Source organism: Canis aureus, chromosome 26 (genome assembly GCF_053574225.1).
Source record: "Canis aureus isolate CA01 chromosome 26, VMU_Caureus_v.1.0, whole genome shotgun sequence".
Lineage (NCBI taxonomy): Eukaryota > Metazoa > Chordata > Mammalia > Carnivora > Canidae > Canis > Canis aureus.
In genome coordinates, this window is record NC_135636.1 from 23134066 (window position 1) to 23156360 (window position 22295).

At 49.9% G+C, this 22295-nt stretch overlaps 2 protein-coding genes and 1 long non-coding RNA gene across 7 annotated transcripts in view; 1 reads left to right on the plus strand and 2 right to left on the minus strand.

The window, feature by feature from the left end:
- The first annotated feature begins 155 nt into the window (after nt 1-155).
- Nucleotides 156-8431, plus strand: GFRA4 (GDNF family receptor alpha 4). 3 transcript variants are annotated; one of them, XR_013365022.1, is made up of 6 exons: nt 156-4660; nt 5990-6335; nt 6480-6589; nt 6684-6818; nt 7353-7571; nt 7744-7801. XR_013365022.1 is itself a non-coding variant. In XM_077872379.1 (6 exons), the coding sequence occupies exons 1-6, from the start codon at nt 4600-4602 to the stop codon at nt 7822-7824; spliced, it is 825 nt and encodes a 274-aa protein (XP_077728505.1). In that variant the 5' UTR covers nt 156-4599; the 3' UTR covers nt 7825-8431. The 3 variants fall into 3 exon arrangements, 1 of the variants encoding a protein (XP_077728505.1); XR_013365023.1 differs by having other exon boundaries at nt 7356-7571; XM_077872379.1 differs by having other exon boundaries at nt 7480-7571; nt 7744-8431.
- LOC144298033 (uncharacterized) lies at nt 571-6098 on the minus strand. 2 transcript variants are annotated; one of them, XR_013365025.1, is made up of 3 exons: nt 5502-6098; nt 4923-5144; nt 571-701 (listed from the first exon to the last, which is right to left on the minus strand). It is a non-coding gene; the product is annotated as an uncharacterized LOC144298033 (long non-coding RNA). The 2 variants fall into 2 exon arrangements; XR_013365024.1 differs by lacking the exon at nt 5502-6098 and having other exon boundaries at nt 4923-5495.
- A 7523-nt stretch (nt 8432-15954) lies between the features above and the next one.
- The window catches only part of ATRN (attractin), a 161605-nt gene continuing 155264 nt past the window's right edge, over nt 15955-22295 (minus strand). The window contains exon 29 of one of the 2 annotated variants that reach the window (XM_077872383.1): nt 15955-20437. In XM_077872383.1, the coding sequence (XP_077728509.1) occupies nt 20098-20437 (340 nt within the window). In that variant the 3' untranslated portion in view covers nt 15955-20097. The remainder of the gene's footprint in view (nt 20438-22295) is intronic. The other variant, XM_077872381.1, reaches the window with a different exon arrangement.

Here is a 22295-nt window from a genome sequence, read left to right on the forward strand (position 1 = left end):
ACCAAAATAGAAGCCTCTGTGAGTCTTTTCTCTATACAGATTCAACCCCATGGGGTTCCCTGAAAGTCCCAGGGGTGGTAGTTGGTGGGTGGAGCCTCAGATGGCAGCCAGGCCCCCTGACGTACCTGGGCATAGGATGGTGTTACTTAGCTTGAATGATCCCTTTGCTCCATGTCTAATGCCTTCCTTGGAGATTCTCAGAAGCCACTCATTCTCTTCTGTGCTTCATGAAAGAATTGCTGGGTGACCTTCTGTATTGGTCAGCTGTTGCTATATAACAAAACCACTCCCAAAACATAGTAGCTTAAGACAACTAATTCTGTGAATTAGCAAATTAGGTTTAACTCAACACGGGGTTCAGTTGGGCTCATATGTTTGCAATCAGCTGCCGGTTGGTTGGGCAGTTCTGCTTCTGGGTTTGGCCAGCTGTTGGGTAGACTGATAAGGATGAATGGGCTATGCAGTCATTTTTCCAACAGACTAGCCCAGACTAGTGTTCGAGAGAGGGGGACCAGGATTAGGGTAAGGTAAGTGATGCACTTAGCTTGAGCACACACACAAAAAAGGCAATCAAGATGAGAGATATTTTAATGTAAAATTTTTAAAAGCAAAATTAATGCCAAAATCAATGATGAACAAAACATCAGAGTTTTAACTGAAGACCAGATCAGTGATTGTGTCATGCCAAGCCACACTGGAACCTGAAGCAGAAGGAGAAATTCATAAGAGTGATCCTGTCTCACCCCAATCCCAGCCCTGCCAAAAAGTCAGTGGAAGCTTGCAAGGCCTCTGGAAGATTCTACAACTGGCACATTTTACTTCCATAATACCCTATTGGCACAAGCAAGTCACAGGGCCAGCTCAAGCTCTAGGGAATGGGAGAGAAACTCTCTTGATGGGAAGAGCAGCAGAATCATGTTTCAGAGGGCCTGAACACTTGGGGAAATTCTTACAACCCACCATTCCTGCCACTGGCTGCAGAGAAGAGGCAGCTCCAGGCTTGGGCTGGCTTCCACTCCATCAGCCCCAGAGATTGAATGAGACAGTTTTCTAAAACTGCCTTTTATTCTTTTAAGATTTTATTTATTTATTCATGAGAGACAGAGAGAGAGAGAGAGAGAGAGAGAGGCAGAGACACAGGCAGAGGGAGAAGCAGGCTCCATGCAGGGAGCCAGATGTGGGACTAGATCCTGGGTCTCCAGGATCACGCCCCGGACTGAGGGTGGCGCTAAACTGCTGAGCCACCCGGGATGCCCATATTATTTTTCTTTCTTTCTTTTTTTTTTTAAGCTTTATTTGAGAGAGAGAGTGACCAGAGGGAGGGGCAGAGGGAGAGGGAGAGAGAATCTCAAGCAGACTCCCCACCAAGCTTAGAGCCAGATGTGGGGCTCAGTCTCTAAGATCATGACCTGACCTGAAACCAAGAGTCAGACATTCAACCAACTGAGCCACCCAAATACCCCAAGCTGCCTTTTGTCTTAATTGTACCCATGAGATTTTGATTTACAACAACGACCTGAGTAATGACATGGAGAGGTTAATGAAAGAAGTTTTTATTACTTACAATTTTATTACTTACAATTCCCAATAGAGGGGGTCATGTCATGCCAAGCAGGGCCACATGAGGAAGCATGAGGTTCAGGCAGGAGGCAGAAGCAGGAGTGAGGGGAGAGAACTAAAGTTTCTACAGGAAAGGCAAGGCAGGGCAAGATAAGCCACTCAGGATTGGCCAGCTCCAGAATATAGGGGTAGTCTCTAATGGCCTGGTACCTGGCCCTGTGGTGATTTAAGGCAGGGCAAATACAGGCTTGGTAAGGGTTAGGAGAAAGGAGGTGGTTGGGGTATTGACTCAGGATTTGTTGGTCTGCATATGAAAGACATATTCATAGGCAAATATTCCTTAACTCTAGGAATTAAGGTTAGAAGCAGTCTCTTCCCCAGTCACCAAGCTCCCTCGTCCAACCAAGATAGATGTCAAATCATCATAAAATACAGAAAATAAAGAACATGATTAATACATCTCTCCTGGGCAGCCCCGGTGGCTCAGCGGTTTAGCGCTGCCTTCAGCCCAGGACCTGATCCTGGAGACCAGGGATCGAGTCCTGCGTCGGGCTCCCTGCATGGAGCCTGCTTCTCCCTCTGCCTGTGTCTCTGACTCTCTTTCTCGCTCTCTGTGTCTCTAATAAATAAAATCTAAAAAAAAAAAAAAAAAAAAAAATCTCTCCGTACTCTCACCCTTGACGGGGGGTGGTATCTGGATCCCATGAGACTCCCCCTTTAGTGCATGTCTTAAAATACTGAAAATTACATGATAAAGAGGAAAACATCTCATGATAAAAATTGAATGATTAAAAATTAGGTATGCCATGAAAGCAGTACTTTGAGGAGAATTTATAGCCACAGTATTTTTTATACAAAGAGAGCTGAAAGTCAATGGGATAAAGGTCCACATTAAGAAGTTAGAAACCCATGGGATCCCTGGGTGGCGCAGCGGTTTGGCACCTGCCTTTGGCCTAGGGCGCGATCCTGGAGACCCGGGATCAAATCCCACATCCGGCTCCCGGTGCATGGAGCCTGCTTCTCCCTCTGCCTGTGTCTCTGCCTCTCTCTCTCTGTGATTATCATAAATAAATAAAAAAAAAAAAACAAGAAGTTAGAAACCCAGGACCAGATGATTTCACTGATTAATTCTACCAAACTTTTTTTTTTTTAGGATTTATTTATTTATTGATGAGAGAGAGAGAGAGGGAGGGAGAGAGAAAGAGAGAGAGAGAGAGAGAGGCAGAGACATAGGCAGAGGGAGAAGCAGGCTCCTCACAGGAGACCAATGTGGGACTCGATCCTGGATTCCAGGATCACTACCTGAGCCAAAGGTGAGCACCCAACCGCTGAACCACCCAGCATCCCTCTACCAAACTTTTAAAGAAGAATTAATGCCAGTCCTTTTCAAACCCTTCCAAAAAATTCAAAGAGGAGGGAACACTTCCAAACTCATTTTAGGAAACCAGCATTGCCCTGATACCAAAGCCAGATAAGGATGATATGAGAAAACTAGAAACCAATATCCCTGATGAGTACAGATGCAAAGATTCTCAACAAAATATTAGCATAGTAAATTCAATAGCACATTAAAGGATCATACACCATGAGCAAATGGGATTTATCCTTGAGATACAAGGATGGTTTAACATATGCAAATTAATAAATGTGATACACCACATTAATAGAAAGATAAGTCATATAATCATCTCAGTAGATGCAGGACAAGCATTTGACAAAATACATCCTGTCATGATAAAAAAAAAAGAAAAAAAATCAACCAAAAACTGGGTATAGGAGGAATATATGTCAACATAACAAAGGCCAGATAATTACAAACCCATATCTGACATCATACTCAATGGTGAAAGGTTGAAAGTTTTTCTTCTAAGATCAGAAACATGGTAAGGATGGATGCCCATTCCAACCATTCCCATTAAGGATGGTGCTGGAAGTGCTAGTCAGAGCACTTAGGAAGAAAAGGAATAAAGACCTCCAGATCAGACAGGAAGAAGTAAAATTATCTTTGTTTGCAGATGACAGGATTTTATTTTATTCCTTATTTTTTATTTTACTTTAAGATTCTATTTTTAAACAATCCGTACACCCAGTCTGGGGCTTGAAATCACAACTGTGATATCAAGAGCGACATGCTCTAACTGAGCCAGCCAGGTGCTTCAATGATATGATTTTATATATAGAAAATCTTAAAAACTCCATCAAAAAACTATTAGAACTAATCCCCAAATTCAGCAGTTACAGCATACAAAATCAACATACAGAAATCAGGGGTGTTTCTAGTCACTGACAAATTATCTTCAAGGGAAATAAAACAATCCCATTTGCAACAGCATAAAAAATATCAACGAATAAATTTAACCGAGGAGGTGAGAGACCTGTACACTGAAAACTCTAACACTTTGATGACAGAAATTGAAGAAGATACAAACAAATGGAGAGATATTCCATGGTCATGAACTGGAAGAATTAATATTCTTCCATCTACTGATTCAGTGCAATCCCTATCAAAGTTCCAATGGTACTTTTCACAGAAATAGAAAAGATAATCCTAAAATTTGTACGGAATCACAAAAGATGCTGAAGAGCCAAAGCCACTCAGGGAAGGATGTATGTAAGGGGAACACTAACATTTTTCTTAGCAACTTTCTTCAAGTCTTTAGTTAAAAATAAAAAGTTAGAATTATAAAAGAAGGGAAAGAACAATGATGTTTCATAAAGTTAATGGTTTGGCATGGGAGAGACAAGGTCTCCTTAGGTTGTTGGTGTGTGTGTGTGTGAGAGAGAGAGAGAGAGAGAGCACACCTAGGCACATTCAGGTGCTGAATTCAGCCACTGGGGGACCTACCTGAAGGCACAGCCTGGAGTAGGGCCTCAGTGGGGCCGGGGATCATTCCCTCTACAAAGGCTCCTCCCTCAGGGAGTGTTCAAGTCAGCACGGACACTTGGGTTCCCAGCACTGGGCTCACGCAGTGCGGGAAGGGGACACCTGTCCCACTGGGACTCTGTTCCAGCTGTCATCTCCTCTGTTTGCTGCCCGGCATGGACCTCTGCTTGGTGCCTATGATGCTGCCGCTGCTGCTGCTGCTGCTGCTGCTTCAGGGTGAGCGGCCATCTCCTTCCCCAGACCCCTGAACTCTGGCCTCTCTGATTTTCACAGACAGGGTGAGGGGGGCAAGAGGACAATCCTGGAAAAACCCAGCACCACAGCAAGGGGCACCAGCAAGAGACCCATGTACTGGGTGTGCAGAGACACCTGGCAGCCCTGCAGTGCACTGTGCAGCCCACCCCTCCCCACCCCCATGTCCCATCATGGTACCCCTGTCCCAGAAACTTTCTTTTTCCTACTCTCCCACTTCACTTACCCTTCCCCCAACCCCTACTCTCCATCTTCAGTCTTGGAGCTTCACACTCATTCCTTGGTGCCACGCATCTGCTGTTCCACCTGCTTGGCTTCCCCTTCCGCAGCAGGGGCATCGTGGAGTTAGGGGTCGCTTTTCCAGATGGATGTGGGGCCTGACTCGAGAACTTCTGCTGAGCGCAGAGCTCCGAGGGGCGGGGGTACCCTGGTTTTGGCGACCCAGATCCTAGGAAGGGGTTGTCAAGTCCCTTCCTCCAGACCCTGGCCTGGCCCCCAGCGGAGTGCCATCCGACATGGACTCTTTGGCTCTTGGGGCTCAGGACAGAGCTCCGTGGCCTGACCGGAAGGACTTTTCTGGAATCCACACCCTGGCAGCCAGGTCTAAAGGGGCCCTCCAGTGCCCAGAGCCCTTTCAGGGAATCCCTCTTTTGCTGGCTGGGGGAGAGTGGAGGGACCAGGGGAAGCCAGAGTCTAGGTGGGGCAGTACGGGAAATGGACGAGAAGGGAGCATCAGAGGGAGTGGGAGGGCGAGAGGCGCGGTGAGGGGCTGGAAGGAGGGAGAGCCGGAAACCCAGAGACTCACTCAAACGATATCCTTGGGCAAGGGCGGAGAAGACAGGAAGAAAGCTCCGGTGTCCCAGCGCGTCAGAGAGAAAGAGGAGTAGCCACCGTTCTCAACGCCATTTCAGATAAAAGTCCATTAGCCAAGTTCCCCAAAGCCCGGCTCTGTTTCCGCGTCGGGCGGGGCCTAGGAGAGTGGCAGGAGCCCCGCGGACCCTCTTTGGACGGGCGTGGCCGTTCTGCGGCAGGACTGGTGCGTGGGGAGGATGGGGAGGCCAAGCTGAGTCTTGGCGCTCCTCACGCGTCCGCAACGTGTTGCAGGACTCCCCAGGGCCCGCCGCCACCCAGCCCCGCGAGGGAAGGCCGGTCAGTGCCAGCCGGTCACGCCTTGGAGCCACACCGCACTCCTCAGTCCGCAGCGCCCCGCATCTTTAGGGGGCGTGCGGGGGACGCAGGTGCAGCGCACCGGTAGGGCTCACTGAGACCAGCAGCTGCCCGCCCCTCCCCTAGGGTCGCCCAGCTCGGCCGGACCGAACCGATGCCTGGACGCGGCCGAGGCTTGCACGGCGGATGCGCGGTGCCAGCGGCTGCGCACCGAGTACGTGGCTCAGTGCCTGGGTCGGGCCGCGCCCGGGGGCTGTCCTCGCGCCCGCTGCCGCCGCGCCCTGCGCCGCTTCTTCTCCCGCGGGCCGCCCGCGCTCACCCACGCGCTGCTCTTTTGCCCGTGCGCCAACGCCCCGTGCGCCGAGCGCCGGCGCCAGACCTTCGTGCCCGCCTGTGCCTTCTCGGGGCCCGGGCCGGCGCCGCCCTCCTGCCTCGCACCCTTAGACGCCTGCGAGCACAGCCGGATCTGCAGGTGCAGGCGCTGGGTGGGACGGGGCGGCGGGGCCCGGTCCGGTCCCGGGTGCTGGGGGTGCGTGGGGGGGCCTGCAGGTGCGGGCGCTGGGTGCGACGGGAGGGGGCGGGCCCCGAGCTCACCGCCCCCGGTCGCGCCGCGCAGGCCCCGCCTCCTGGCCTTCCAGGCCTCCTGCGCGCCCGCCCCCGGCGCCCCCGACGGCTGCCTGCTGGACCAGGCCCCTCGCTGCCTGCGCGCCTACGCCGGCCTCGTGGGTACGCACTGCCGGGGTCCGGGCGCGGGCTGGGCCTCTCCCGGGGATGCCTCCGCCAGGGTGGGCCGACTAGCCAGCCTCGGGGTCCTCCGCAGGCACCGCCGTCACCCCCAACTACGTGGACAACGCGAGCGCGCGCGTGGCGCCCTGGTGCGACTGCGGAGCCAGCGGAAACCGGCGTGAGGAGTGCGAAGCCTTCCGGGGGCTCTTCACCAGGAACCGCTGCTTGGGTGAGGGTCCCGGGCGGGAGGCGCCCACCGCCCCTTCCCAGGGTTTGGCGGGCCGGACCTCATGTTAGCGCCGAGGAAACAGGCTGTTTGCGGCAGCCACGCAGGTGCACACCCCTCTGCTGCCGACCTGCCCCTCCACAAACCCGCGCACAGCCCTCTCCGGAGGCCAGATCACAGACCAAAGTAGGATCTTAGGGATGTCTAGGCCTGTGACCCTGCGGACAGGCGGGTGGGGGTGGGGCTGTCAAAACAAGTTTCTGAGTTCCTGGAATGGAACCTGGCCAGATTCCAGCCACGGCCACTTCTGAGGCGGTCCCACCCCCAGGGCACTCCCGATGCCTCCATTGATGATCGTGCCTTTTGGGTCTGAATAAACTGGGCGGCCTGGGTGTGAAGTCCAGCCCAGAGTTAGTTAACTCTGCGAGGCGTTTTTGTGCACATCTGTGCCCTTCCCTGTGAGGATGGCAGTTTGTAAGGCACTATTAGCACAGCTGTTCCTATTTTGTTATTCCTGTCATGCAACTTCCATTCCAGAAGCCAGTCCTCGTCGATGACCTATCCTCCCACCGCAGGATGCTAGAGGTCTCTGTTTGTCCCGGAGGATCCGGGCTTTGTGCTGGGGTTTCCCAGCCTAGCCCACCCTGGACTCTTTCCTCCATAGATGATGCCATACAGGCCTTTGACAGTGGGTGGCCTCTAGTCCTGCGCGACCAGCTAGATGTCCATCAGGACCCTGAGCACCCTCTCCTGCAAGTAGGTATAGGGAGGGGATGCTGAGCTGGGAGCCCCTGCACTGCCTCCTTCCACATACTTCCATTCCTGATAGGCCTGGATGGAGGCATGAGGGGCCTGGGATGGAGGTGGTGGAGGCAGAGAGCAGAACCCAGCTTTTGCCTGAAGTCCACATTTTGCTCCCACCCCCAAGGTGTCCTCTGCAGTTGGGCTCCTGGTTGGGAGCTCCCTGCTCTCCATGCTTCCTGTCTTGACTCTCCAGCCCCTGCTTTGACTAGGACAGCCGACCTTGGACAACATCACTGTCCCATCCTGCCTGGGGTACAGGGCCCCTTCTGTACCCCACTGCCTCACTGAAAGTGAACTGGCTTGCCTCCCAACCTGGCCCCAGTGCTTTTGCACTGCTACTCTTTTTTACACCCTGTGTACCTGTCCCCTAAAGTGAGGGAGGTGGGCTGAGGGTCTGATGCAAAGCTCTTGGTTTCCCTTTTAGTGGGTTTCTTGGTTTTAGGTCCCTCTCTCCACTGACCTTGGAATAGTGGGGTTGTCCCACAGGGTAGGGATGGGAGGGGGTCACCTGTGTTCCTGAAGCCTCACTGGGGCCCCAGATCACCTAGAAGTCATAAAGCATCCAAATTCCCAGAATTCTAAGGGATTTTATCAGCCTCCCCAAATAGAACATGCCTTAAAGAGTACATATGAACAGGCTTATAGGCAAAACTTTTAACACTTTCCAGCCTTTCATGGCACCCTCTCAAGGAGGCACCACCCTTTATGATAGCCACATGTGCCCTATGACTAATGTTGGTAAAGTTCTTCCCATACATGAAATGCTGCTCGGTGGGCACCATCTAGAATGAGAATCCAGTCCCCTGCATTGCACTGGTTTAACCTAGCTCTGTGAATGGCATCCGTAGTTCAATAAATCCACATGCGCTGCAACTGGCCTTGCTTTCGTGTGATCTGTCCTAGGAGCCTGGAGACCAAGGTCAGCCATGGAGTATGCCCCTGCTGGCCTGTGTGACCTCAGATGCTCTGAGAACCAATCTGGGCTCCATCTGCTCACCTACAGGTGCTGTAGTTGATTCAAACTGAATCAACTCTCAGATCCTAGTGGCAGAGACTTCTGTTGCTTTGTCTTCTGTGCTAGTACTCAGATTCAGAAGCTATACCTCCCAGCCCCCCTTGCAGCCAGGAGGTGGTTATGTGACACAGTCCTGGTCGTAAGTGGAAGTCACAGAGGGGGCTTGCAGGAGAGTTCTTGAAACAGGAACAGAGTGGTTGACTGGGCCCTTTAGCCATTAGCTCCTCTCTCTTCTTCTTGCCCAGAACTCAGTGGCAGTGCCTGGGGATGTTTGTGCCATTTTGAAAATGGAGCCACGTGACATTGTGGGGCTACTGCCTCAGCCTGCATCTGCCTTCCTCTAGACTCTTCATTATATGAGAAAAATGACATCTTTAGTTTGTTTAAGCCAATTTCTCCACAAACATCTGTTATTTGCAGCCAAACGTAGTCTCAGATTATTCTACTGCCACCTCTGGGGCACCAGGGAGCCCCAGGATAACTTAGGGGACGCCCTGCTCAGTGTACCCAGAGTCTAACCCTGGCAGACACGCTAGAGTGGTGGTCCTGTGCTTTTCTATTCCCACATATTCTGTCTGCTTCTGCCCATGTGGAGAGTTGAATTCTTTCCTGGGGCCTAGGGAAATGTATCAGAAAGGTTTTCACAAGCTTGTGTGTGGCCAGCGCGGACCCAGTGTACGGCAGGGGCATTGTGTTGACTTGCGCAGATGTCTGGCGGGGAGAAGGCACAACGATGGGGGCCGAGTACTAAGTTTCTGCCTGCTTCCTTCTTCCTCAAGACCTTGGAGACTCCTGAGGAGTGAAGGGTTACAGAGTCCCTTGGTCCTCCTTCTCAAACTGAGTTGAGGCTTGTCAGGGGCCGTGAGACAGATGGAGGTGCGTGTTTGTGCCTTGCTCGGAGGCCTCTCTGGACCAAGCTGCTGGGGATGTTGGGTGCTAACACAGCTCACAACTGCCCCCTTCTCTAGAAGAAATGCCTATAAAGTTATACTCTGCTCCCAGAGGGAGACTGCAGCCATGGGTGGAGGGACAATTCTGTGCATCATTCATGTTCCAGAACTCCCAGGGGAATCTGGCTGAAGCCAGATCATGGCTGAGACCACGTCTTCGCCTAGCACCTTCCCCTGCCTGCTCCTGGCTCCCTCACTCAGAGGGTTCCCTGAGGGCACTCCCTCTAATAAATCATGGCCAAGAATCCCTGTCTTGGGCTCAATTTCTGGAGAACCTGACCTAAAAGACAGGGGTTAAGTGCAGATCACAGCAAAGCCCAGGCTTGGGGCTGTCCTGACCGGAAAAAGAGCCCCTGGCTCTGACACTATATATTTAGCAATACTAACAAACCCACAGACACCATATGTGGTAGCTATCAACCAGCCTTCCAGCTTTAGCCAGTAATCTAACTGGAACCAAACACAAATCAAACCTAAGCCTGCTTGGGTATGCAGCTGAGCAGTCCGGGCTTCAGGCACACCTGTCTCCAGGGGTTCAAGTGATGGTGCTTCCTTTGGTCTGTGCATGGCTTCCCTTCATAGCTAGGCAGGCTCTCACTGCAGGGTGGATAAGTAGCTGCAGAGAAAGGCACCTCTCTTTCCCATCACTCATGGACTAAGGCAGGTAAGACCTTGGTAGGCCCAGCATGAGTTATAAGCCTCTTGCTGTGGCCTGGGAGTGGCATCAGCCCATAAAGATCACATGGAATGGGAAGGACAGTTCCCCAAAGGAAAAGAAGGAGGGATGTTGGGAAGAGCGAAGCTCAGAGTTCAGCCTATTCTTGCTTCACAAAGGAGGAATGTTCTTGACTGTCTTCACTTGCATGGGAATGGGCACCTACCTGTATGTGAGCTGGGGAGAAATAGGGTGTTTAGTGTGCTGGAAGCTGCAGTGAAGTGAAAGCTCTTCACCATGATTGCATGGTGGCCCAAATGAAGAGTTAAATATCTCTAAATGACTGGCTGCATTTGTGAGTGTGTGAAACTTTTGCACTTCATTTTTTAAGTTATTTATCTATACCCCACGTGGGGCTCGAACTCAGCACCGCGAGATCAAGAGTCATGTGCTCTACTGACTGAGCCAGTCAGGCACCCCCATCACTTCAGTCTTTTACTCTTATAATTAGAATAAAATATAGGCATATGCCTTTCAAAAGATTGGGAAGGTGAAAAAGAGCAGAACCTAGTTGAAAGGCCCAGCTGGGTGTCTTCCTCCGGTACTTCTCTCCAGCTCAGGCATGGACTTTACCCAAATGCAGCCACTTAAACATCAGACAATGTGCTGCAGAAGAGGCTTCCTTCCTGGGTACGGTGGGAAAATGAAAGTTCACAGGGCTCCTGCTACCTGGCTCTCTGTTCTTCCCCTGAGTGAACATTTCCATGTGGGAGGCTTGAGGCCATTTGGCACAGGGACCCAGGCAGCTCTGAACACAGAAGCCACGAGGAGGGGACCAGGCACTGTGGCTTACAAAGGCCACCAACCTGCCACCCCTGGGCCCACTGACTTTCCGAGGGTTTTGTTGCTGTCATGGGCTGAATGGTGGCCCCAAAGATATGTCCACATCCTAAGCCCTGGACCCTGTGATCGTTACTTAGATGCAGGCAAAAGAGCGGAGCAAACATTATCTAAAAGAGCAAAAGATGTGATTATGAATCTGGACAGGAGGGGTTTATCTTGGATTATCTGATTGGATCCTAAATGCAGCCACATGCATCCTTATAAGAGAGGCAGGGGGAGATTGGATAGACATGGTCGACGTGAAGACAGAGCAGAGACAGGAGTGCCGGTGGCCACCAGAAGCTAGAAGCAGCTGGGAGTGTGTTCTCCCCAGAGCTTCTGGGGGAGTGTAGGCCTGCCAACACTGGAATTCTGGAGTTTTGGTCTCTAGAACTGTGAGAAGAAATTTCTGTTTTAAGCCATCAAGGTCGGGGAATTTGTTACTCTAGCTCTAGGTAGCCAAGAGTTGTTGGAGTTTCACCTGAGAAGGTCTGGCTCATACATGGTGTTAAGTCTGGCCCAACACTGCAAGGCTGTCCCATTGTGGGCCCCATAACCAGGAACAGGTCCTGCCCTGTCATCTGCATTTGAGTGTTGGCCTCCATGTCCTTCCAGGTAGCCTGCTTGGTGTCACCCTCTCATATGCACTCGGGGAGGCTACAGTCCAGCCCTGGCTTCATCCCTGTGACTGGGCCTCCACCAGCTCTTGTCAACATTGAGCCTCTAGCTGGCAGGTGGCTGGGGGTGGGGGTGGGGGTGGGGGAGTCAGGCAGAAAGGCAGGTGCTGGAAGCATCCATGGATTTATTGGTGGAAACTTCACGGGTCATGAATGTCCACTCTGGCTTAGGGCCTGTTGTCTAGGTGCAAGGTTGATAAGGAATCACCCCTCCCGGCCCCACAGTTGAATCAGCAGTAGCTCAGTTTTACAGGAAATGTGGATATTGTTAGATGAGATTTCCAGAGTAGCAGGAGGACAGGGGCCATGTAGGGCTTCAGGAGACATCCCCCAGCTGGACAGCAACTTGCCAATGAGCCCAGCACATATAGCACAGAGCTGTGGCCCTGTCTTGCTGGACTGCAGGCCCCGGAAGGCCTGAGTTGAAGGATATCTTGGTAAGCTGTTCTGCCAAGAACATATCACCCCACACCCAAAAGAACCTCCAGTCCAAGGCAGAAGATAGAGAGAGAACACTTAAGATGAGTACACGCCAGAACAAAATATAGGACCTCAGAAGCTGAGCCCTCAAAGGATCAGGATGAAGCAAATGAGGAAGGGCCTACTGGGTGTGCAAATGGGTTCTGAGCCAGGCTGTCCCCAGCTACCTGTGCAATACGTTTCATACCGTCAGCAGATCATGTGGTCTAGTCCCTTTCTTGTGTTGGCAACACAGGATGGGAGGGGACTCCTGTCAGGCATGTTACACAATTAGTAACATGAGACTGCAGGGTGTGTCTGTTCATATGAAACCCACACGCATGTGTGGATGGGGCTGGGGACTCAGATCCAGGAATGAGAGTGCCATTGATGAATTTTCCAAAATGATGATCAGCTCTGCATAAAGTTTTGAAGGAAACAGTTTGGTTTTCTCTTGATTTACACATTTCTGGAAAACTGTATCAAACCAGCTCTCAAATCTTTGTAACAGGGCTGGGTTCTACACTAAAATACTTAGGAAATGATTTTTTAAAAAATATTTTATTTATTCATGAGAGACACACATAGAGAGGCAGAGACATAGGCAGAGGGAGAAGCAGGCTTCCTGTGGGGGCCCTATGCGGGACTTGATCCCAATGGGATCACGCCCTGAGCCGAGGGCAGACGCTCAACCACTGAACCACCCAAGTGCCCCAGGAACATATTTTCATCTGCACAAATACTCAGCAAGAGGTTTTAAAATCTAGTGGGAGGTGGGTCAGTTCTTAGGTGGGACAATCCCATGTGTCACAGGTTGACCATCTTCAGGCTCACCCACTAAGTCACAGCAGCACCTCCCTCTGCAACACAATAACCAACATGGCCCCTACCTACTCCCCAAATGTCCCCAGGAGGTAGTCCTATGCCAGTTGAGAACTATGCCCTCCACGGGCCCGACTCCCAGGACTGTTACGGCAGCCCATTTTGTTTTTGCCACTCCGGCAGCTTTGGAACAGCTTAGACCCACCAGGCATGCTCTACCTCTAGGCCTCTGCACCTGCTGCTCTGACTACTTTTGATTGCTCTTCTCCCAGACATCCATGTACCGGCTCCCACCTTCATTCAGCTCTCTGCTCAGCTGTTACCTGTCGGACTGGCCTTCCCCCGCCCCACTAGTAGAGGAGCAATCCTTCCCCCTCTAGTCCCCACCCTGCACTTTCTGCCCCTACCTCATTCATACTTTCAAAGAACTTACCATCTGACATTGTGTACATTACCTGTCTCCCCAACAGGGATGGGGATTTTTGTTTGTTTCATTCACTGAAATCCTTGGTCCCTATGCAATGTTTGGCCAGCACACAGTGGCCTGACTGGGAAGGACACCCTCATGCAGGGAGGAGGGGGATGGCAGACATACAGCGATTCTGAAATCCTCTGGAGCCCCGCCTTGGGGTGGGAGAAGTTCTTGAAAAGGCTCAAATCCATTGTTGAGGTACTGGGGGTGTGCGCCCTCAGACACACCTGCACAACCACCTCCTACCTGCAGGTCGTTCTAATGAAGGCTCCTCCAATAGGCACAGTGTTGTTCAGTTATTTACATTTTTAGAGGTCAGACTAATTTGCTTCTTTGGCAACATAATTCTCTCAAAAAACTACACTTAAAAAAAAAAGATATAGTTACTTATTTTAGAGAGAGAGTGGGGAGGAGGGGCAGAGGGAGAGAGAGAGAAACAGACTCCTGGCTGTACAGGGAACCTGAGTTGGGGCTCTATCTCATGATCCTGAGATCATGACCTGAGCCGAAATCAAGAATTGGACACTTTGCTGTGCCACCCAAGGGATCCCCAAACCTACACTTTGTATTTCTTTCCCAGGCAGATTCAGGGTCAGTGGTGACATTCCTGGTTCTTTCCTGGATGTAGTCCTCAGGTTGGCTGTCTTGGCTTCCTCATCCACATGCCCCTCCCTCCAAGATGCTGGCCTGGAGGTTCTGAGGAGCAGGCAGGAAGCCCACACCCTCCCTCCACCTGATTCTCACACTTGAGGGAGGCCCCAAGGCTTACTGGGTCTCTGGATCATGAGCACCCCACCACCACCCCAACCCCTGCAAGGCCCTGGATTTCCAGATTCTCCATCCCTTTCCCTTCGGCTTGTGGCTTGTGAATCAGCTAATTCTTTCTGGAAGTCAACTCTTCTTGTGATGCCTGGCCAAAGGCAGCCAATAATAACATATGCAATTCTGGTTTTATTTTTTATTTTTTTGACCTTCTTCCTTCTGAACTGAGAACTCAGTAGACACATAGACTACTTTCCAAGGTGTCAAACTTGAACAGACTCAGCAGATGTCTCGCCACTGCCTGTCAGGGATCCCAGCTGTTCTGCTGTTGCCATCTGTTTGCTCCCTGGCTGCCACCTGGCTGAGACCTAAGCCAAAGCCATGCAGTTTAGGTTTTGGTTACGGATGCAGTATGCTTCAGGGTACCAATTTGTGTATTAGTGAGAGTAAGAAAAGCCACTTGTAATAAAGCCCCAAATCTCGGTGGGTCAGTTAGAGTAGACGTTTCCTTTCAGTGAGGCAAAGACCAGCACACAGCTCTACTGATGTGCAGCTTGCCTCCGATTGGTGATTCAGGGACCTGCGCACCTTCCAACATCGTTGGCACCTGACCTCCAGGGAGTCCCACGCGGGGGCACCGTGTGGGCCAAGTTTGGAACTGGTGTCCATCATTTCTTCCAACACTCCTTTGGCCGCAGCTCAGTTTATGGCTCCCCACCTAACCTGTGTGTCCAGTGGCAAAATCTAGCAGGTTTGGTGAACACATGGTGTTGTCTCTGCCACAAACCACACTCTCAACAGGTTTTGTCCTGTCTCAAGCAGTTGGTGGCTCCCACAGCCCTCGCCCCAGAACAGTTTCATGGAACCTGGCAGTGGCCACCAGCCCAACCACTGACCTCTCCAGCCCAGTCCCAAGCGCTGGTGGGTCGGCCAGACGTGGTGCCCCAGCCTCCCTTCCCTACACGAACTATGGCATTTGAACCCCTTATGCCCATCTCGTCCTTCTACGGTTCCTGCACTTCACACCAGGGCCCTGAAGCGCTGTTCTGACCCTGCTCCAAGTGCAGGAACCACACCTGCAGACAAAGCTTTGTGGGTGGCAAGAACACCAAAAACTCAAAACCAAGGACAACACTGTGGCCATGGAGTACTCAACCTATCAGCATACCTGAGAATTAGTCTGGAAAACCTAAACATTTAGAAATGCAGGCGAGAACAAGGTGAAAGAGCTAAGGCAGCTGGGTGGTTTGGGTCTCAGCCCAGGCTGTGCCCTGCTCCACCCCACCCCCACCATGGGGAACCCTCCCCACCCTGGAGAACCCTCCCCATGCCAGGGCACAGCTGCTGTACACACCTGTCTCACTCCCCAGCACTGTTATTTCAAGGGCAACACAGGCCACAGTGGGGACACTGGGAGTCTGCTCACAAGCTGTGCAAGGCTCTCTCTACCCCACGAGGCAGCCGAGGTGCCTACCCTACTGGTTTTATACCTTGCCCTTCACCAAATGTCAAGTGTTTACTCATGGACAGTTTGAAAACTGGTAACCATTTAAAATTTTTTTTCCCTTTTCTTAAGGGTCTAATGAGCAAACTGTAAACACAAATGAAACACAATCAAAATTAAACACCCAAAGCATAAACCACATTTTTACCAGATCTACTTTTATTTCAGAAGGAAGTTTGTATTATAGTATTTACTTTTGTTTATATACAAGTTCTTCACATTTGTGTTTAAAATGCACAGACCTCCCTTAATTCTCTCGTTCCTGCTTAAATTAGCTGTTATTTTACAATACAAAAAATACCAAAAAATTGCAGTCCTAAATGTATGTATAACACCCACAGTCCCCAGCAATGAAATAGTTTACAATACTTACTCCATATTTACATGAGTGCAATAGATGCTAAATTATACATATTAACAAACTAAGCTTGAATCCAAACCAAAAATAAAAACAAAAACCGTAAATACCTATAAAACAAAAACATTTCCAGAGCCAGAATTAGTTCAACAAAACAGGCTTCACTAGTGTTTAGAATGTTTTGTGCACAAATTTCAGTTACTGAAAGTCAATTCCATTATTGCCTTTGAAAGAGAAGGCGCGCCAGTTCTCCTCTCTGCTCCACATCATCTCCCTGCAGGTAAGGGTAGTTAGGAGTTTGAACGAATCCGGGCAAATGTCTCTTGGCGGGCCTGCCATCACGGTGATATTTATGGTTGGAGCCGAGTTTGGTAAATTGGGCAAACGTTTCAGACAGAGAGCTGGTGCATGGCCCGAGGACAGACCCTCCACCTTCCTGGGTCTGTCCTCGGGGTGGCCACTTCTCACAGAAACCACCACGAGGAAAGAAAGGTCTCTTGGGATGAGGGGCTCAAGCTGGGTTTTGCTGTTAATTCCAAAGAGCTTCTTTTCCATCTTGGTCACCACTCTAGCATTAGCTTAGGTTGTTAGTAAGTGCTTAGTGAGTATTCATTGTGTGTGGAGGATGACAGAAATTAAAGGATCAAAGGTGTTCTTGAAAATGACACCAGCACCCAAGGAAGTGAATCCCCACGCCCTCCCCAGATACACTCTGTGAGACGATGGAGCAAGTTGCACTAAGATGGGAACGTCTTTTTTCTACAGAGTGCTTTGGCTTTCTCACATGTTAGCTCCAGACTTTGCGGTGCATCTCCAATCTGGCGCTTCAGGCCTCCCCCATGGATATTGTTTTCCTGTTGCTGACCGTCTTCTGTCCAGGGCTACTTTTCCTCTGGGTTAGCTCAGGGGAGTATAGGTTGCCTTTTCTCCACGTCTCCTCCCATCTTTTAGAGGTGATCTCACAGGAAGCACAGAAGTTCCCCCACACTGTGTGTGTGTAGGATGAGGAGTTGGGGGTGGACAGGAGGTGAGGGTGTGTGTGGTTCTCCAGGAGGAAATGGGAGCTATCTGTCAATGAACTAGCCACCCTACTCCCACCCCTGGTTTTCAGTATGGAAACCACAGTCCTGGGAAATGTTCATTACAATTCTAGACCAAATGGAACAAAAAGCTGCCTGGAAAACCCCTTTCTGGAAAATCTGACACAGTCTTTGAACTTAGAGACTAAGAGAAACACATCTCAGGACAAGATTGGTCATCCCTGGCCATGCACAGCACCAAGAGGCTAAAAGAAAGACTTACGACTCACTTGTAGAGCCAACAACAGTGCCAGCGACATGCCTACTGCCTTCAATTCTCCTCACACAATGCTGTTTAAATGGGCTCAATGCCCAATTTCTCCACTGTGTACTGACAGCTGATTTCTGTTTTGGAGTCAACCAACTCATACCAGATGCATTTGGACACACTGGCACACTGGGGATGCCTTTTTCTGGCTTTGTTATCAATCAGGGCCCAATGAGAGGACTTCTTCAAACTTGGATATCCGGTATGTGGCACAAAGACATATTAGGTAAAACTCAGACACCATTACGTTTAATAAAAATACCTTAACATAGTTTTCTGTTTTATGTACACTCTGAATGTCTGAACATTCTGGACACTACTGTATAATTATGTACAAGTGCAACATCAATGTTTCCATGACTATTTTAACTTATATACAGGCTCTCCTGTGACCCGGAGGTATTCCTCTGAAGTTCCAGATGATGCCCTCTTGGTAACTGGCTCCTAAACGGAATGCCTCTCTTTCCTGCCACTCTCTTCCTCTGGCCTGGGCCTGGAGGAAGCTGTCTATTGGCTGCAAAGGAGAAGCAGGTGGATTCAGCTGTTTCTTCACTGTTGGAGAATTAAACATCACTTGCTCCTTTTTTCCTTCCTTTTAAAAAATAAACTGTCTTTTAGGAAAAACAAAACAAAACAAAACCAGGTGGCTATGGGACATGGTGCATGTTATTTCAAGGCCTGGGAACCCATGGGGAAGAGACTCATTTGGCCAAAGAAACACTGATCCTTTGAACAAACAAGGATTTTCCTTGTGGGAGGTCCCTCTCCAGTGGCCTCCCTCTCTCTGGCAAGAGGCCTCATGGCAATTACAGGGGTACAGTGCCAGTCTGTGGCAGGCTCTCTGTGGGTGCCGTGATGTGGGGCAGGGATGTGGGAAGCTTGGAAGAGAAGGGGTCTTTTCTAGAATTGTCTGCTCTTTGCCAATGGTGTGAAAAAGCAGCTTTTTGAGAGGTGAGTCTCAAAGTAGAGATGTTTTATGCATCAGACAGTGTTTTAGGGTTCAAATTTCAACTTTAGGGTTTCAACATCTTTCCAGGCAACTCTTCATGGGTGAGGGGTTGGTGTTGGGAAGGAGACAATGTTCCTACCATAGGCACTGCATTTAAAGGTGAAATGCTGCAGGCTTTGCTCTTTAGAGTATTAATTCTCCAAACTGACAAACAAGCATGGTTGTGTAGAGGCCCTACAGGGCAATGCCAGAGAACTCCAAGTTTTGAAGCAGAAGAGAGACCTGGGGAGGCTGCCGCATCCTGCCAGAACACAGAGCACCATACACAGGGACACCGTGACACCCAGGTAGTGGCCTGGAGAGAAGAGCAGGATCGTCCTACTCCACTTAAACTTGGTCACCTTCCCCTTAGCATAGTTATTCCTCCTCCTCCATTTTATCTGTGTGCTCTTCATCCTTCTCAGTGGTCACTGCCCTGCACCACCCGGTCTGGGAAGGAGGATGGGAGAGCCTAGCTGAGCCTCTCCTGGAGGAGAGCAGAGGAAACAGTTCCAGGTCCTTCTCCAGGCTTTGAGTGTGAGATTTCCCCTGCAGCCTGAGGATGACCCAGCAGCTCAAGCACTCTACAGGAGCACACTGTTGCTCTTTGATGCAGGGATTCCAAGTGCTGTCATGCTCTTTTCTGCTCAAGGGAGATATGTAACATGAACAAGTCCCTTCCACTGTGGTGTCCTGGCAGGAGTGGCCAGATGGGCTGGAGCAAATGTCAGGCCTGCAGTGGGGGGCAGGGGCCCACGAGGACCACACCTTATTTAGTGCTTCTTTTGACAACAACAGACAGGAGCTTTCACAGTTTGGTCATTTCTTCTTTCCTCTCATTGCCTGCTGCTAGGGTAAATGTTCTCTGGGGTGAGAAAATTCTTTCCTGGCTGCAAATTAGATTTTATAAAAAGAGCAGATTGCCAATGGTAGCTATTTAAATTTTATACGAATGTAGGAATGCAATTATGGAAAACTTAGGCTTACTAACTTTTCAATTGCTAGATCTATTTCAAGTCTAGGCACTTAGTGTGTGTGTATGTGTGTGTGTGTGTGTGTGAGAGAGAGAGAGAAAGAGAGAGAGAGAGAGACAGGAAAAGAGAGAAAGGATTTCAAATGGATTAAGACTAAATTAATCAAGTTGCTATAGAAAACTACCTATTACATCATTTTACATTCTAAGTAACACTGCTGACCTTGACATTTAAAATAGCCCCCTTCTACCTTAGTTTGATATGATTCAAAAGAGATGGACCATTATTAATTCTCAACTAGAAAAAAGCTACTCCCTGCAAGAGAGAGATTTGCCTACATCGTGCAAGAATAAGTAGCACATCTTTTAAAAAAGATAGCAGGCTTCAGATGAGAACAAATTCATTCATCTGACTAGTTTTTAAAAGACCATGTTCAAGAACGACTGGTAGTGAATGTCTACTTGTAAACACAACATCTTTTGTTTTTTGCCAAGTTGAGACGGCCCCAAGAACGGTTTTCCACAAGTGAACCTGAGTGTCGTTCCAGCTCTCTCACTCGCTCTACCCCGGCCTCCTCCAGCAAAACTGGATCACCCCTGGACCTGCAACTAAATCAATTATTTCCTATGCAAAAGTAAAAGGTTAGATGCTGGAGCACAGATGGGAGAAACCGGCAAAGAAAGCTCGTGGACATGCAGAGGAGTCGGATGTTTCGAGGGTTTCCAGTCTTCGGCCCGCTCCGCACAGCATCTCCCCGCCTGCCCCCTCCTTGCAGACGGCGCTGGCACGCCGCACCCGGCTCGCTCCTGGACAGTTCCCAGCCCAGCCTCAAATGCAGGTCCCGGGCTGTGCAGGGGGCTGCTGTTTCCGGTTTCTCACGCCTCCTGACTTCTCTTTGTACACTATTGGCATCTGCTGAGAAATGTCCACCAGGGCACTGGCCACCGCAAGACCTGGGGGAAAGCCCACAGGGAACATGTGGTAAGGAGCAGTTTGCTTTATGTTTAAAAATAATTCCAAAAAACTTTTTTACATTCCCGGGGTACAATGAGCAAATCAGTAAGTATACAGAGGAAAAGTCTCCCTTCCACGTTGTCCCTCCCTCCACCCACTAATGCTTTCAGCCATTTGTATATATTCTTTCAGGGTTTACTGATGCAAATACAAATATATATTCTTATTCCCTCTCCTACTTTTTACACAAAAGATGTGTAAGCTTGCTGTTCAGCGGATCAATGAAGCAAAGAGCTCTGCCTGGCAGTTGGAGCATTTAAATAAGATTGCAGTCATGCTCTAAGTGCTAAATTTTTCCTGTGGGTCTCCAAAAGGGTGCCAAGAAAAAGCAGCACTCTTTATAAGTAAATTCAGATTCTTTCCTCATCACTCAGCCAGCACTAGTTATTTTTGTATCTATCCTGTGACGCAGGTTAGGACAGACTCTGGGGCCAGGCTTTGGAATAAGCAAGGTTCTTTAACCATACCATACCATACCATACCTCCATTTCTTCATTTGTAAAACGGGGGCAGTAACAGTAGAGGGCATGTGGAAGGAGTCACTGAGTGAATCCATGTAAAAACCTTAGAATGGTACCTGGCTCATCACCTCCCCACCTCCACCACCTCTGCCTTAGGGACAAGTGGTTCCATTCTCCCTTTTTTTCTAGGAACTGATTAACTTGGGTGTTCTGGGGTATGGCATAAGTACAGAGAAGCCATCACCTCAGATGGCAGCTTTAAAAAAAATTTTTTTTCCCCCTCAATACCATGATTCCTTTAACAACATGTTTCCAGCATTCCCAGTTAGGCCAAGGTGTCCTACAGAAAAACCTGGGTTAGACCTACAGGGGGTCTGGCTGGTGTTAACAGAAGGGAGGGCAGAGCTGGTGCGGCTGGCCATGGAGAAAGCTCACTTTCTTCAGTGAGCTTTCTTTTTTTTTTTGTGGTGCAGAGAAGCCAGCTTGTTTACATGCTTATTCCATGACTGCTTGCCCTAAGCAGAAAGTGCCTTTTAGGATCTATTTCTGGAGGTTTATTATGTATGTCTGGTTCTCAATTCCAACAGTTTAATGCATATCTAAATAAAATGCTAGGTTCTACCTTAAAAAAAAAACCAAATGTCCCTTGGGGAAGGCACATTTCTGGGGGAGCTGGATCCTCAACACACGTGAGCAAGCCAGTGGAGGCTGAGAGCCCTGCTAAGGTTCTCAGGAGCTGGGTTAGTACGCTTGTTACTCCACTGCATTGAGCCTATAAAATGAAGGAATGGGGCGAGTGGGGAATCCATATCAGTGACACTGTAGAGCAAAGGCAGAGCCAGGTGTTCTGGGAGTCCAGAGGAAGGGCCACCTAAAATAGGGTACAGAAGAGGTAAAAGGGGTGCAGTGAGCAGGTCTTCATCAGGAATTGAAGGGGATGGGGCAATCAGGCAAAGGGCAGGGCAGGAAAGGCTGCTTTCCTAATTCTAGCCAGGGCCTTGCTCTCAGGGAGCACAGGCCAAGTTTGCTGAGCTGGGAAGTGGCAGGAGACAATGTCCCAGAGTTCAGGTCAGTGGGTCATTCTGCCCTCAACATGGGTAAGGCTGAGTTAGGAGCTGAACTCCTATCCCTAGGTGAAGGCAAATCAAGTTGTTCCCCTAGGAAATGAAGACAATAAAGGCTGGCCTGGCCAAGCCTAAAGGCCTCCTCATGAGGACCCAGAAGTCATTTAGAAAGCTCAACTGGAGGTGGCTCTGAACCTGAGGGCTGCACTTAGGGGGCTATGGAGCTCAGGAGCTGGGCAAGGATTCTGGGACACACTTTATCATAGACACAG